Here is a 13,194-nt window from a genome sequence, read left to right on the forward strand (position 1 = left end):
ATTAAGCAAATAAATTAGTTTTTCCCCAAAATATTAGGCCTAATGGTACAGCAATTTGTGCTTCTCCAGTGTAATTTCTTATTTGTTTATATATGGTATATATATACAATATAGGAGATATGCAAAGCACGTAATCTGACATTTCATGTTCCTTTAAAAATGTTCCCATATTCTAGAAAGTTAATAATTGTTTTAATCCTCTCTCTTCCAACCTAATACCTTCAAATGCTTTTGTTTTAGGAAGTGAAAAGGAGCATGACATTTTAAGCTAGGAGAATACAGCTATGGAATGATGATGATGATGATGATGATGATGATGATGATGATGATGATGATGATATGACATCAAATTAGTATCAGCTCTTAGCAACCACGTAGATAGATTTTCTCCAGGATGATCTGTCCCCAACCTGGTCCTTCAGGTCTTCCAACAGTGTGTCCTTTGCTACTATAATCGAACCACTTTGCTGTTGGCTGACAGCACATGCAATATCAATCTGGGATTTGATCAGATAATTTGTATTAGCATGTATGAAATGTGTTAATACAAACGATCTATGAATTAGCTGTGAATGTAGAGAAAGTTTCAGGCTGCAAGAGATAGTAAACTTCACTGTTTCTATTTCCTGCTGGCAAAGCTGCAACAGAGTAATGAGTACTGTAGGTAAAATAAAAATAAAGTCTCCCTCAAGTCAAGCTTGGCTTCTGGTGATTATATAGAGATGTCCATGAAGTGTTATTGGCAAGTATATAAATGTCTTGCCACTGTCTTCTCCTAGGATGTTTTTCAACTTCCAGGTAGAATCTGTTACCCTGGGATTTCCTGGTAGGCTCCCATCTAAGTACTTAACATCTCCATCTCTGTTCAGCTTTTTCCAGACACGCCAAGTTCTGCTAAGTGCTGCCACCTGCTGTGATGTGTTGTCAGCAATTTGCTTTAAATCAGTTGTCTTCCTTCCCAAATAATTGGACGAGCAGTTGTGGACGTTAAAGTTTAAATGGCTGACTTTTAAACAATGGAGTTATTTGTCTAAATGCATCACATGACTTGTTAAAATGACTTGGAAGTACTGTATATCTATTCCCCTCCATTTCATATTAAATTTAACCTGCATGATTCTCTCCACCAGAGGGAGCTAATGGAAATACAAAGAGTGATAGTATTCAATTAGCAGGAATGAAAACATATGCTTTAGGTGATGCCAATCTTTTGTAATCTTTGGGTAAGCTTAGCTAAGAGGAATAAGAGATAATTATTCTGATAATTTTCTATTGCTAACATAAGAAGATTAAAATTAATAGGCCAGGTTATATATTGATCATATTATTCCCATTACCTGCAAAGGGACGTAACTGAGTCTTAATCCAAAAAAATCACTTTTAATATATACAGTAGGGGGACGTGGTGGCACAGCGGCTTAATGACGCTGAAAGTTGCCAGCAAGAAATGGTCGACGCTTCAGCGGTTCGAGTCCAGCCTTCGTGTTAACAGGGTGAGCTCCTGTTTCCTCCCCAGTTCCTGTCAACCCAACAGTTCGAAAACTCACGTGAGTAGATAAATGGGTACTCTCACTCCAGGGGGAGGAAAAATACTGGCGGCGCCTTGCAAAAGGAGTTGGGAGCAGTTGCCGGGTAGCACAACTGCGCTCGCCCGAAAAGGGCGCGAAGCAACGGAAACCCCGCCTCCTGCACTCGCCAGCTGGGCTCTGCTCTAGGAAGGAGGCTCTGGCAAACCACTTCCGAAACACCTTGCCTTGAAAACTGCAAGGACTCGTCCAAGCAGTCACTGCAGAGTCGGTAACGACTGAGCGCAGATTTTAAAAAAAATATATATACAGTGGCAGAAATTCAAAGATGGAGATGAGTAGGTAGAGGTAGAGAAGGAAGGAGGAAAATGGAAATAAAGGAAGTATCAAATCATAGGAATTTAACCCCTTTCTCAGCCAGATGCATTTTTTCCTCTTATTGTTGCCAGTTACTGAAATAGCAACATGCCGATGTTGCATCAGAAAATATTTGCTACCTGCTCCACCCAAAAAGAGCTTGTGCGTGTGTATGTGTGTGTGTGTTTTATGAGAGAGAGGGAGAGTGGAAGAGCACGTAATTTCACCAATGAAACTTTTCTTGGCATGTTTTCTGAATCAGATTGCATGACTACTTCATGGATTGGCCATTGCAAACAGGCTTCAGCTTTTGAGCAAGTCCTTCTGCTTTCAACAGAAACCATACTTTGAACCAGTTTCCGGATTTGATTTAAATGGAAGTAATGGTTTGCAGCAACAGTAGTTTAGCCAACAATGAACCATGATTGTGAGTTTGTTCATGATTCCTGTAGATGCCAAAATTCTGTTTGTCACATGGCTATTAAAAGCCTGGGGGATTACTAAAGTACAGTAATTCTGCTTAATTCTCTAATGGCCACTTAAGAATTCTCCTATTTTATATGTATGCCCTCTTTATAATCTTGGATTGAGGTTTACTTCCTTCTTTTCCAATTTTTACCTTATTTGGGCAGCATTTTATCTCACAGCACCTCAGATTTGTGTTTGAGAGACAGCCAAAGCTGAGAGTCATAGTAATACGAATGGAGGCCATTTTAACTTAATAAGAGTATTGCTTCTTTCATCTTTGTGTTGCTAAAGTTTCAGTATAATATATCTCAGGCACTCAGGATGTTGATGATACCTGTAATGGAAGAAAGGAGGTTCTCTTTTTTCATCCCTGAATTCCTTTTGAGATAAATCAGTATACACAGAATTTAAACACTTAGTATCACTATCCCTTTTCTTCTGATCTTAAAGAAGGGAAGACTCCAAGAGTGTAAGATACTCAGCTGTCTGAGAGTGAGGACAATTCCACCAGCTTCCAGTCCCCTACTCATGGGCACAGCTAGATGACTGCAGTAAACTTTTCTAATAAATTTAGGCAGATAGGTGTGTAGGATCTTGCAGAGGTGGAACAGCTATCTCAGCCAAATTAGAAGTTTATAGCATGACAGATCAGCCAGAGCTGGGTTTTAGCAGATTGCTTTGACGGGTAATCAGCTAAATTATACTGAACACTGAAAACATTATTAACATATTAACTGTGGGTTAATAAATTTTTTTAAATGGATAACATCTTTTAAAAAATGGATACACTCCTTTTCTGAAAGTCTTTTAGCTACTGGAGTTTGCTGACTGAATTTATATAATATAAACAGTCTCAGCTTTCTGCATTTGGTGGGCTGTAGATTGAAAGATCCAGTGATTACATTGAAAGGTGATGTGGCTTCATGTCCAAACTAATTTGTGTTGTTTTCTTCCTAAACTAAAAGTTCTGACAGTAAGCAGCAGAGGGTATTCTATTATTAACATAGCAACTTGAGTACTTGCTCATTCAATGACAGTGGAGGGCCCGGGTGTGATCTTACAAGTTTTTTTGTGTCAAACAGTGATTGCAATGGCAGGAAGTATTGTTGTTCATGCACAAGTTCTGCACTTTAGAGGTTGTTCTGCATTAGATTCAGAAAATTGGCGTATTACATGTGCTAGATTCCTCACCCAAATATTAGAAAACAGCAAATGTAGGTATGTTGAGTTATAGAGGTCATTGATGGAAGCCATTCAAAAGAATCCATTATTTCATTGTTTCATTGATTAAATAATTAATTGACAATATAAAACTAGAATTGTTGTATCATCTTGAGAAATAATTGTAAATCAGTACAAAACTCTAAACAGTAATATTTATACTGATGTCACTGCTATTTATCGTTATCTAAAATAAATATACATGATCTTATGAAAAGAAAAAAAAATCACCATTGTACCCAAGTGGTGATTATATCAAATTATTTATAAACATTAAAATTGCTTCTGGTTACTATCTTTACAACAGCAGCAGTACCTTTGGCAGCTATGCTCTGGAGCATTCCCCTAGTGGACCTACATTGGATGGGTACGTGAGCTCACCCTTCTACCCAAAGATTTGCAAACCTTGGAATGGCTGTTCTCTCTTTGGTCACCTTATAATGAGCAGATACTCCTGTAGGAAGAAACTTGCTAGTTATCCATGTGTGTGAATCACAGAGTGCACAATGAAAAAGAACTGATTACTTTTTGGATATGCGGAATCCATATTGGGTTGGGAGGAGGAGTAGCAGGAAAACATGTATGGAATTAATTAAAAAGCTGTAATTAAAGATTGCATGTAGATGGAAAAAATGGAAAAATGCTGGGCTAGGGCAAATAGGAACAGTTTCACGTGAAGGCCATTTAATACAAGTGACATTATGCGGCTATCAGAAATCAGTTGTGGTACTTTGGGACATAAGTCCAGAATCTCACTTAATAAGCAGGAGGTCCCCAAATAAATAAGGCTTGTTTATCACATTTTGTCAAACGTGAAGAAAGACATTCCAGATACTTTAAAACGATGTTGCTTAAAGTGTGGTCTGAGGGCTCATGGGGGTTCCCCAAGGCCCTCTCAGGGGTCCACAAAATCAAAATTACTTGTCAGTGACTGAAGATATTTGCAAAATTTGAAACAATGTCACTCTTCTCATTATTATTTTTTATTTGTTAAAACAATATAGGTTTTTTCATGAAAAATATTTTATTTATATTAATATCTAATGGGTTTAATGGTGTTATTTTTACATGATTCAATCAATAAATATTCTGCAAATGCATCAGTTTTAATTTTTAATATGGTAAATATTGATAAATATAACCCATACAAAATTTTTAAAAGTGGGAAGGGGTTCTGACAGCAAAAAGTTTAAGAAATGCTGCTTTAAAAGGTTCTAACTCTTATTCACCCGCATAGATTTTGGCTGGTGATACTCATCACTTGCCTTTTCTACTTGTGTCGTCCTTTGGGGTGGAAGGAGAATGCAGGCGAATATGTTAGTGACAGTGATAAGGAAGCAGCAGCAGCAGCTCTTGTACTTTTAAGTATACAGAAGGTGTCTAACCTTGATCCAGATTCTTGATTTAAGTTTTGGTAAAAGTTCAACATAGTATTTGTTCATACTATACAGCCTAATGTTCTCAACTGCTCAAAGTCCTGATCACCTTAGCCTTCTTAGCCAGGTGTCTTTCAGATATGTTGAACTCCGTTTCCTATCATTCATTTTGTGGTGTAGCTATATCAGTGGGACAATTATGAGGGTTGATTTGAAACACCTGAAGGACACTTGGTTGGGGAAGGCTACTGTTACCCTTACAGGGTAGTCCAGACAAGAAGCACGGCCAGATGAGCTAATTCTACTTTATATTACATTACTTTACATTAACAAAATTTTACAAGTCTGAAAGTACATTTCTCCCCATCCTCTTTACAGCCCAAGAAACTAGGGAGGGTCCCTTCTGAGCCACTTGCCCCACCCACATTCCTGCTGCAGGCTAAGTTGCCTTTTATCCGACCATTCTCTAGGCTGCATCTCTTCTCCCTGTCTCCCAAGGCCATTCCCACATACCACAGCAGCTATGATATTGTTGATGAAGACCTGTTGCTAAGTGTGTAAACTGTGGGCTGGAAATTTCTAATGAAAATCTCAGCTTAGAAATATTCTTGCTGAAGTGGCCTGAAGCAAGCATTGATCCTTAAGTCAGTTTCTACAGATTGGGAAAATATTGACTTGATTTCTGAAAAAGAAACTTTCTGTAATGTTACTGAAATTCAACTAACGTATTTAAAACAAAAGTGGGAACCTCCTTCATAGATCCTATTTATAAGGATTGTTACAAGCATGCATGTGAAATGCTTTGAACATTCAAACAGTGCTAATTGCTCACAATTGTATTTTATTTAATAAACAGTTGTTCAGCAATGTCAGTGATGGAGAAAATTGTTGCTTGTTTGAACAAGGACACCGTACACCACATAAGCAAGAGATGCACACCATGGAAGCAGCAAAGCTTGTGGAACACAATTTGAAAATGACACTCACGAAACTTGTGGCTCATCTCTTTGGTGATGGTAGGTACCTCACAAACCAATCAAATGGCTTCTCTGATAAGACTGCAATGTACTTATCAATGTCATGCACTCTAGCAGCTAGTAGCTATAGGTATCGCCTAGTCACTGTAAGTGATAACTGTAGTAATTGCCCCAGCATCTTTAAAACGCTAATCTCAAACTTGCACACTGGTGATGCCCCCACATTATCTGTGCATGGAAGGAGGATGTCAATTAACACATAGTAGCAACAGGCACACCCAGGTATGTGCCATATTATACAGGTAGTCCTTGTTTAGCGACTGCCTCATTTAACCACCGTTTGCAGTTATGATGGTGATGAAAAAGTAATTTTATGACCAATTCTCACATTTACAATCTTCATAGGTCTGTAAAGCAAAGTAAGTCTGAAATAAGATGATAAGCACGGTTGCAGTTTCACTTAGTGACCGCTTCGCTTAATGACTGAGTTCCCAGTCCTATTGTGGTCGCTAAACAAGGTCTACCTGTGATGATATTATACCCAGATATGTATACAAGATCTATGAGCAGCGGTTCTTTCTCACAACACAATACAGCTTTGTACAGCTTAATAGATGTTATACTTGTTTTGATGCATGAGGATTTATGATCATTCCTATTTGATCCAGTAAGCAGAAATGTACATATTGTTATATTTTTGATGTATTGTTTTATGTTCCAGATTAACTTATAGTAGAGGATAAACTTATTTAAATTCTGAACCATAAATTAAAAAAAACACCAATAACATATCAAAATTGCAATACAACATAACAATATCAGAACTAGTGTGCTCTTATACCAACATTAAGAGTGGTGTATTTCTGAGTCTCAAAAGGATCATTTTGGAATTATGGGAGCTGCAGTCCTTCACATCTGGAGGGTGCACCTGGGTAAGGAAAATGTATTAGAAAGCTGAACATGATGAATTTAAGCTCCAGCAAAGTTATTCTTAAACTATAATTAAAAATATAGTATATAAATAAATAAATGCTATGAACATTAGAATTCATGCAAGATGTTGGCAAGGTTTGAAGTTGTTGGGATATATTTTTATCGTGCATCTAGCAAAGAACATTTTAATTTAAACTCCTACACAAACTGTAAGGTGTTAACAACTACTTTATTTTTCTTGTTGAATTTTTTTTTGTTTGGGGTATATGCATACTTGTTATTTCTTTGCATAGTCAATTCCAGTCATATCTATTTTTTTATTCATGTTACATAAACTGAGAATAAATGTCAGACTGAACATAGAGCACTTGATGATACATGTTTCCTTTGGTTGTGTCTCATGGGATTATCCATTTTTAGATTATTTGTCATCTTATGTTCAAATTATATTTTAAAACAATATTTTCAGATCAATACAAAAAGCCAAGATTGTAAAGATGGAGATAAGGTATCATTGTTTTCAATTCCACATAGTGAATGCAATGCTGGCTACAGTATTTACCTTTAGTTAAGTATGTTTTTAAATAATTGACCTTCTCAGATGAAGCCTAACATTTATGTTTCTAATGGGTTTTCAGGTCTGTTATAAACTGGATGTGTGGCATAGCAGTTAGTATGCTGGGCTAGAGCAACAGAGACTCAGGTTTGGATTATCCACCTGGTCATGAAACATATTGTTGTACACCAGTCATGATCTTCTGGCTTAAGATAGAGTCAGAATAGAAGAAGGCTGTGTATGCCATTTTGAAATGAAATGAACTACATGGTTAAAGAGGATGTTGTATAGGGCTAGCCCGGTGTTTCTCAACCATGCCAACTTAAAGATGTGTAGACTTGCTAGGGAATTCTGAGCTGAAGACTATGGATAACTCAGCCAGCCAGTTTGGTGTAAGTGGGTAAAAGAGTTGGATTAGACTGTGAGTTCTAGTCCTGCCTTAGACACAAAGCCAGCTGGGAGACTTTGGGCCAGTCACTCTCTCTCAGCCCTATGAAGAAGGCAATGGTAAACCCCTTCCAAAGATCTTGCCAAGAAAACCGCAGGGACTTATCCAGGCAGTCTCCAGGAGTCAACACTGACTTGAAGGCACAGAATTTTACTTTACTTTAAATTGGGGTTTCCCACAGTGTGAGGTGGTGTCCCTCCCTTGGGGAGGTGCAGATGGAGTCCACAAGAGGTGTGAAGAACCTTTTAGTTGTACATTATTACAATAAATCCACCTTTCCCAAAGTTTCATTGTATTGTTTTCGTTGTTCATTTGTGTTCATTCTGGTCTTTGGATTTTTAGGGGAGATGTGTATATTAAGATTACACTAAAGGGAGGTGTGATGGCAGAAAGTTTAGGAACCCCTGCTTTAAAGGCTTGTGGCAGTTTTGTTATTGAGTCTCCTGCTTTTCTCTTGTGGTTTTCCAGAACTCTTCATCTGAGTAAAGAGCAAGACTGAAAGAGAGGCACTCAGCTTCACTTAATGCACAAGGGAAAGAATAAGTTGTTCTGTTTTTCAGACCCTCTATTTCTTTTTGTATGTAGAAGGTTTCCTGCACTATGTGGTTAATGGAGCATGTTGCAGATATAGTGGAAACACATCAGTGCTAACTTTTATTCATTATACCACTCTATGAAATATTCATAGAGAGGCACAAATTAGGAAAGAATAGCTTGGAATTTAAAGTGGGCTACAAAGAAATTTATTTGGTAAGAGATCTTTTAGGTAATAATAATACAAGAAATACAACAAGAATGCAGCTTGAATAAAGGAAGCAGATAACAATAAAAAAGAAGATGAAATGAAAGAACTTATAATAACAACAGAAATGGTGGAGAAAAGGGCAAGGAAGATCAAGAATTGATTAGCACCAGGTGAAGATGAACTGCATGGTTTTTGGTTGAAACACCTGACTACTCTGCACCCACTCTATGGCAAGAAGTTTAACAACATGCTGCAAGGAGGTGAAATTGAAGATTAGTTAACATCTGGCAAAACCTAGCTGATAATGAAAGATCCAGCAAAAGGGGCAGCACCAGACAACTACAGGCCAATTACCTGCTTGCCAACAACTTTCAAATTGCTAACTGGTGTAGTAGCTGATGCAGTCCAGCAGCATCCAGTTGAAAACAAGCTCTTTCCATCTGAGCAGAAAGGAAACTGCCCAAACAGCAGAGGGACAAAAGATCAGCTCCTAATTGACAAGATGATTTTGGAAAACTGTAAGAGAAGGAAGACCAACTTGAATATAGCTTGGATTGATTACAAGAAGGCATTCAACTCCCTGCCACGTGACTGGATAATCAAGTGCCTAGAAATAACAGGAGTCAGTAGAAACATCAGAAGCTTTGTGCAAAGATCAATGGTACAATGGAAGATACAGTTGCTGGTCAATGGTGATAGACTGGGAGAGGTTAATATCGAGAGGAATCTTTCAAGGAGATTCACTGTCACCACTGCTGTTAGTCATTGCAATGATTCCTCTGTCAACGATACTGAACAAGTCAGGCGATGGCTATCAAACATCAAAAACATCTGCCAGGCTATCCCACCTCCTTTACATGGATGATCTGAAGCTGTATGGAGAAACACCGTTGGAAATGGAATCACTGCTCAACACTGTCTAAATATACAGCCAAGATATTGCAATGAAGTTTGGACTGAACAAATGTGCCACCCTTACCATCAACAGGGGAAATATAGTGAAAACTGAAGGAATCAAGATGCCCTAAGGAAATAACATCAAGAGTCTGGATGAAGAAGATCACTACAAATACCTGGGCATCCTTCAGGCTGACAACATCAAGCACACTGAAGTCAAGAAGAAGGTTAGTAGTGAATGTATCAGAAGAGTGAAGAAAATCTTAAAGTCCAAACTCAATGGCAGAAATACCATCAACACCTGGACAATTCCAGTCATTAGATATACAGCTGGAACAGTGAACTGGACTCAAGCTAAACTAGAAGCCCTGGATAGGAAGACCAGAAAAATAATGACAATGAATCATGCCCTTTATCCATGCAGCGACATTGACAAACTCTACTTACCAAGGAGCATAGGTGGGTGTGGAATGTTGCAAGTACACCAGACAGTTGAAAAAGAAAAAAGGGCACTGGAAGAATATCTGAAGGACAATGAAGAAGATGCACTGAAGCTACTACACCATGAAGGCTTACCAAAGAAACCGAAGTGGCCTATAAGAAAGACCAGATGAAGAATAGAAAAGAGACATGGCAAGGCAAAGTATTACATGGCCAGTACACAAAAAAACTAGCAGGCAAAGTAGATAACAAGAAGACCTGGCAATAGCTAAGAGCAGGAAAGTTGAAGAAAGAGACAGAGGGGCTCATTCTGGCTGCGCAAGACCAAGCTTTAAGAACAAATGCATATAAAGCCAGAATTGAGAAGACAGCAACAGACAGCAAATGCCGCCTCTGCAAAGAAGCTGAAGAAACAGTGGACCACCTACTCAGCTGCTGCAAGAAGATCACACAGACTGACTACAAACAACGGCATGACAAAGTAGCAACAATGGTGCTTTGGAATATCTGCAAGAAATACCATTTGTCTGCAAGCAAGAACTGGTGGGACCACAAAACAGGCAAAGTAATAGAAAATGAAGAAGTTAAAGTGCTCTGGGACTTTAGAATTCAAACAGACAAGCACCTGCCACATAACACCCCAGATTTAACAGTTGCTGATAAGAAAGACAAAAAAGTCTGGATAGTGGACAATGCAATATCTGGAGACAACAGAAGAGAAGAGAAAGAAATAGAGAAAATCACAAAATGCAAAGACCTGCAAATAGAAATAGAACAACTGTGGCAAAAGAAAGCAAAGATAGTCCCAATAGTAATAGGCATTTAGGGTGCAATCCCAAAACATCTGAAGCACCACTGAAAGACCATCAGCATTGACAAAATCACCATCAGTCAATTGCAAAAGGCAGCTTTACTTGGAACAGCTTACATCCTGCAACGATACCTTTATCACCATCAAACAACAACCTCTGCCTATTCCAGGTCCTTGGGAAGGACTTGATAGGTGGATAAAAATGCCAAATCCAGTCTAAACATCTGGCTGACTGCAACCAACAATAATATCATCATCATCATCATCATCATCATCATCATCATCATCATCATCATCATCATCATCTATATCTCTGGGGAGATGTTAGTCATTTCCAGTTACTGACCACAACAAAATTCCCTGCTTTGCCCATGGTCTTAGCTTATGCCAGGTGGTTGCTGGAATTTGACAAGTGATTGATTTGTTTTTAAAGGGTGCTTGAATTGCATAAAGCGTTTTTCCCATTAGAAAAGATATGGCTGTTACTCGTATCCCCACCCCTTCCACAAGATCCAAGATTTATTACCTCACACACAAAATATTGTCAATTATGTTGCTATTTATTTTTTATGGGTTGCAGTAATTGATGCCATTAAATGAAAGATAAACTTTACTTAGATATACTGTAAAGCATAAGCCATTACATCACTTCACCCCATCTTTTCTTTTTTTGGCTTATGTCTTTGATTTTAACCACTCCAGGACTCAAGATCAGATGGGTGGACTGCTATTTTCCATTTACTCACCCTTCCTTTGAGATGGAGATCAACTTTCAAGGAGAATGGATGGAGGTCTTGGGTTGTGGGGTGATGGAGCAGCAGCTAGTTAACTCAGGTATGAAAACTCCTTTTGCTCCATTGACATCTCTGTTAGCAAAGCCTTCCAGTGCAATCACTTTCACAGCCCAGCACGCTGCCTTCGCTTGCAGCGCACGCTCGTATACACCCGCAGATCCCCGTTACTAACTGTGACTGTTAACAACATAGAGACAGAGAATAAACATAGCGTGCTGAATGCTGAGGTTGCTATATTAATTGGTAAATTAGAAACTAACACCGAAGCCCAATTATTCACTAGTAGTGGGAAACAGTTTTTTCCCTCTGTAGTTGAATAATGTATGGATTACATTGTTTGCACAGAGGTGTGTGAACGTACTTGTATATCATAATAGACTTGTATAGCTATGGGAAAACCACAGAATTCTAGCATACTATATTATGATTTGACTTAAGCTAAAAGCTGTTGCTAAAGACTTGCCTTGAAGACAGTATTTTATTTAAAAATTTCAGACATAGAATACTGCCAGCACCAGTAAGTGCTGGCAGCATTAAGGTGTAGAATTAAATCATAAAACATAAGAAGAAATCCTATCAGTCATCTGGTCCAGCCCTCTGTTCAGTGCAGGAATCCATTAATCGCTAAACCAGCCCCCCAATAAGTATTCACTCAATCCCTATTTGAAAACCTCCAGTGAAGGGGAGTCTGCTACTTTTCTAGAAACACATTTCCATTGTTTAACATGTTTTACCATTAGGCAATTCCCTGAATTCTCTCTCATCCTGCATCTCCTTGGTTCTTGTCCAAGCGTTTGATTTCAGTAGAGAACAGGCCTGTTCTCTCCTGTACGTGATCGCCTCTTAGATAGTTGTAGATCACAAATATCTAAAAGATTGTTTTTCTTAGTAATCTCTTTTGAAAGCTAAACATATACTCAGCTTCTTTAACCCTTCATTATAGTGCTTGGTTTATAATATAGGTAGCTCTTCTCTGAATCTACTGCAGCTTTTCTGTGTGCATTTTAAACTGAACCCAGCAGTCTACTTCAGTGCAGTTCTCCAACGGCAGTTCTAGTGTACCCTAGAACTATGATTTTCTGTGAGCTAGATGCAGTGCTTTGCATAGCCACCAAGCCAGTGAGAGAACTTGTGATAGATGATATAAATGAATAACGTCATTAGAAATGATGGATAGATTTGAACATAAGTATTCTCTAATGCTGTTTCTGCCTGCTCCAATGTTGAACATTTCTTTCTTTAGTTACTTGAATTCTATGTCATTTTTCTGTTTGAAATGTATATGGAAGGCAGTTTAAAACTTTATAGAAATGAAAACATATACATTGACAATGAATAATACAATAATTGACCTTTAAAGACCTAGCTAAAAAGAGATGTTTACAGATTATCTAAAGCCAGAGAAAGTGGAGACCAAATGGATTTGCAAAGAAGTGCATTTTATTGTGTGGGAGTAACACAGTACGTAGTAGCAATGGCAATTTTATTTACTAATAGCTCATAACTAAGTGTGATATAGACATCAAATAAACAACAATTGATACAATAACAAACAATGTCATAATATAAAATAAGGAGCCTCTAAACTAAAAGGACTATATACATTCTGTACTTCCAAAGTAACAGGTAAGAGCCTATCCATCC

General features: G+C 38.1%; 1 protein-coding gene across 6 annotated transcripts in view; it reads left to right on the top strand.

Annotated features, from left to right (window-relative positions):
• Positions 1-13,194, top strand: part of FARS2 (phenylalanyl-tRNA synthetase 2, mitochondrial) — a 238,406-nt gene that overhangs the window by 59,119 nt on the left and 166,093 nt on the right. For all 6 annotated transcript variants that reach the window (XR_015794111.1, XM_088131034.1, XM_088131038.1 and 3 more), the window contains 2 exons: positions 5,805-5,964; positions 11,459-11,590. Coding sequence is in view for 5 of the 6 variants with exons in the window: in XM_088131034.1 (XP_087987160.1) it covers positions 5,805-5,964; positions 11,459-11,590 (292 nt within the window). In the remaining variant the exon portion in view is untranslated. The remainder of the gene's footprint in view (positions 1-5,804; positions 5,965-11,458; positions 11,591-13,194) is intronic.

Source organism: Python bivittatus, unplaced genomic scaffold (genome assembly GCF_059951505.1).
Source record: "Python bivittatus isolate LINGU-HERP-01145 unplaced genomic scaffold, Pbiv_v1 ctg000840_np1212, whole genome shotgun sequence".
NCBI lineage: Eukaryota > Metazoa > Chordata > Lepidosauria > Squamata > Pythonidae > Python > Python bivittatus.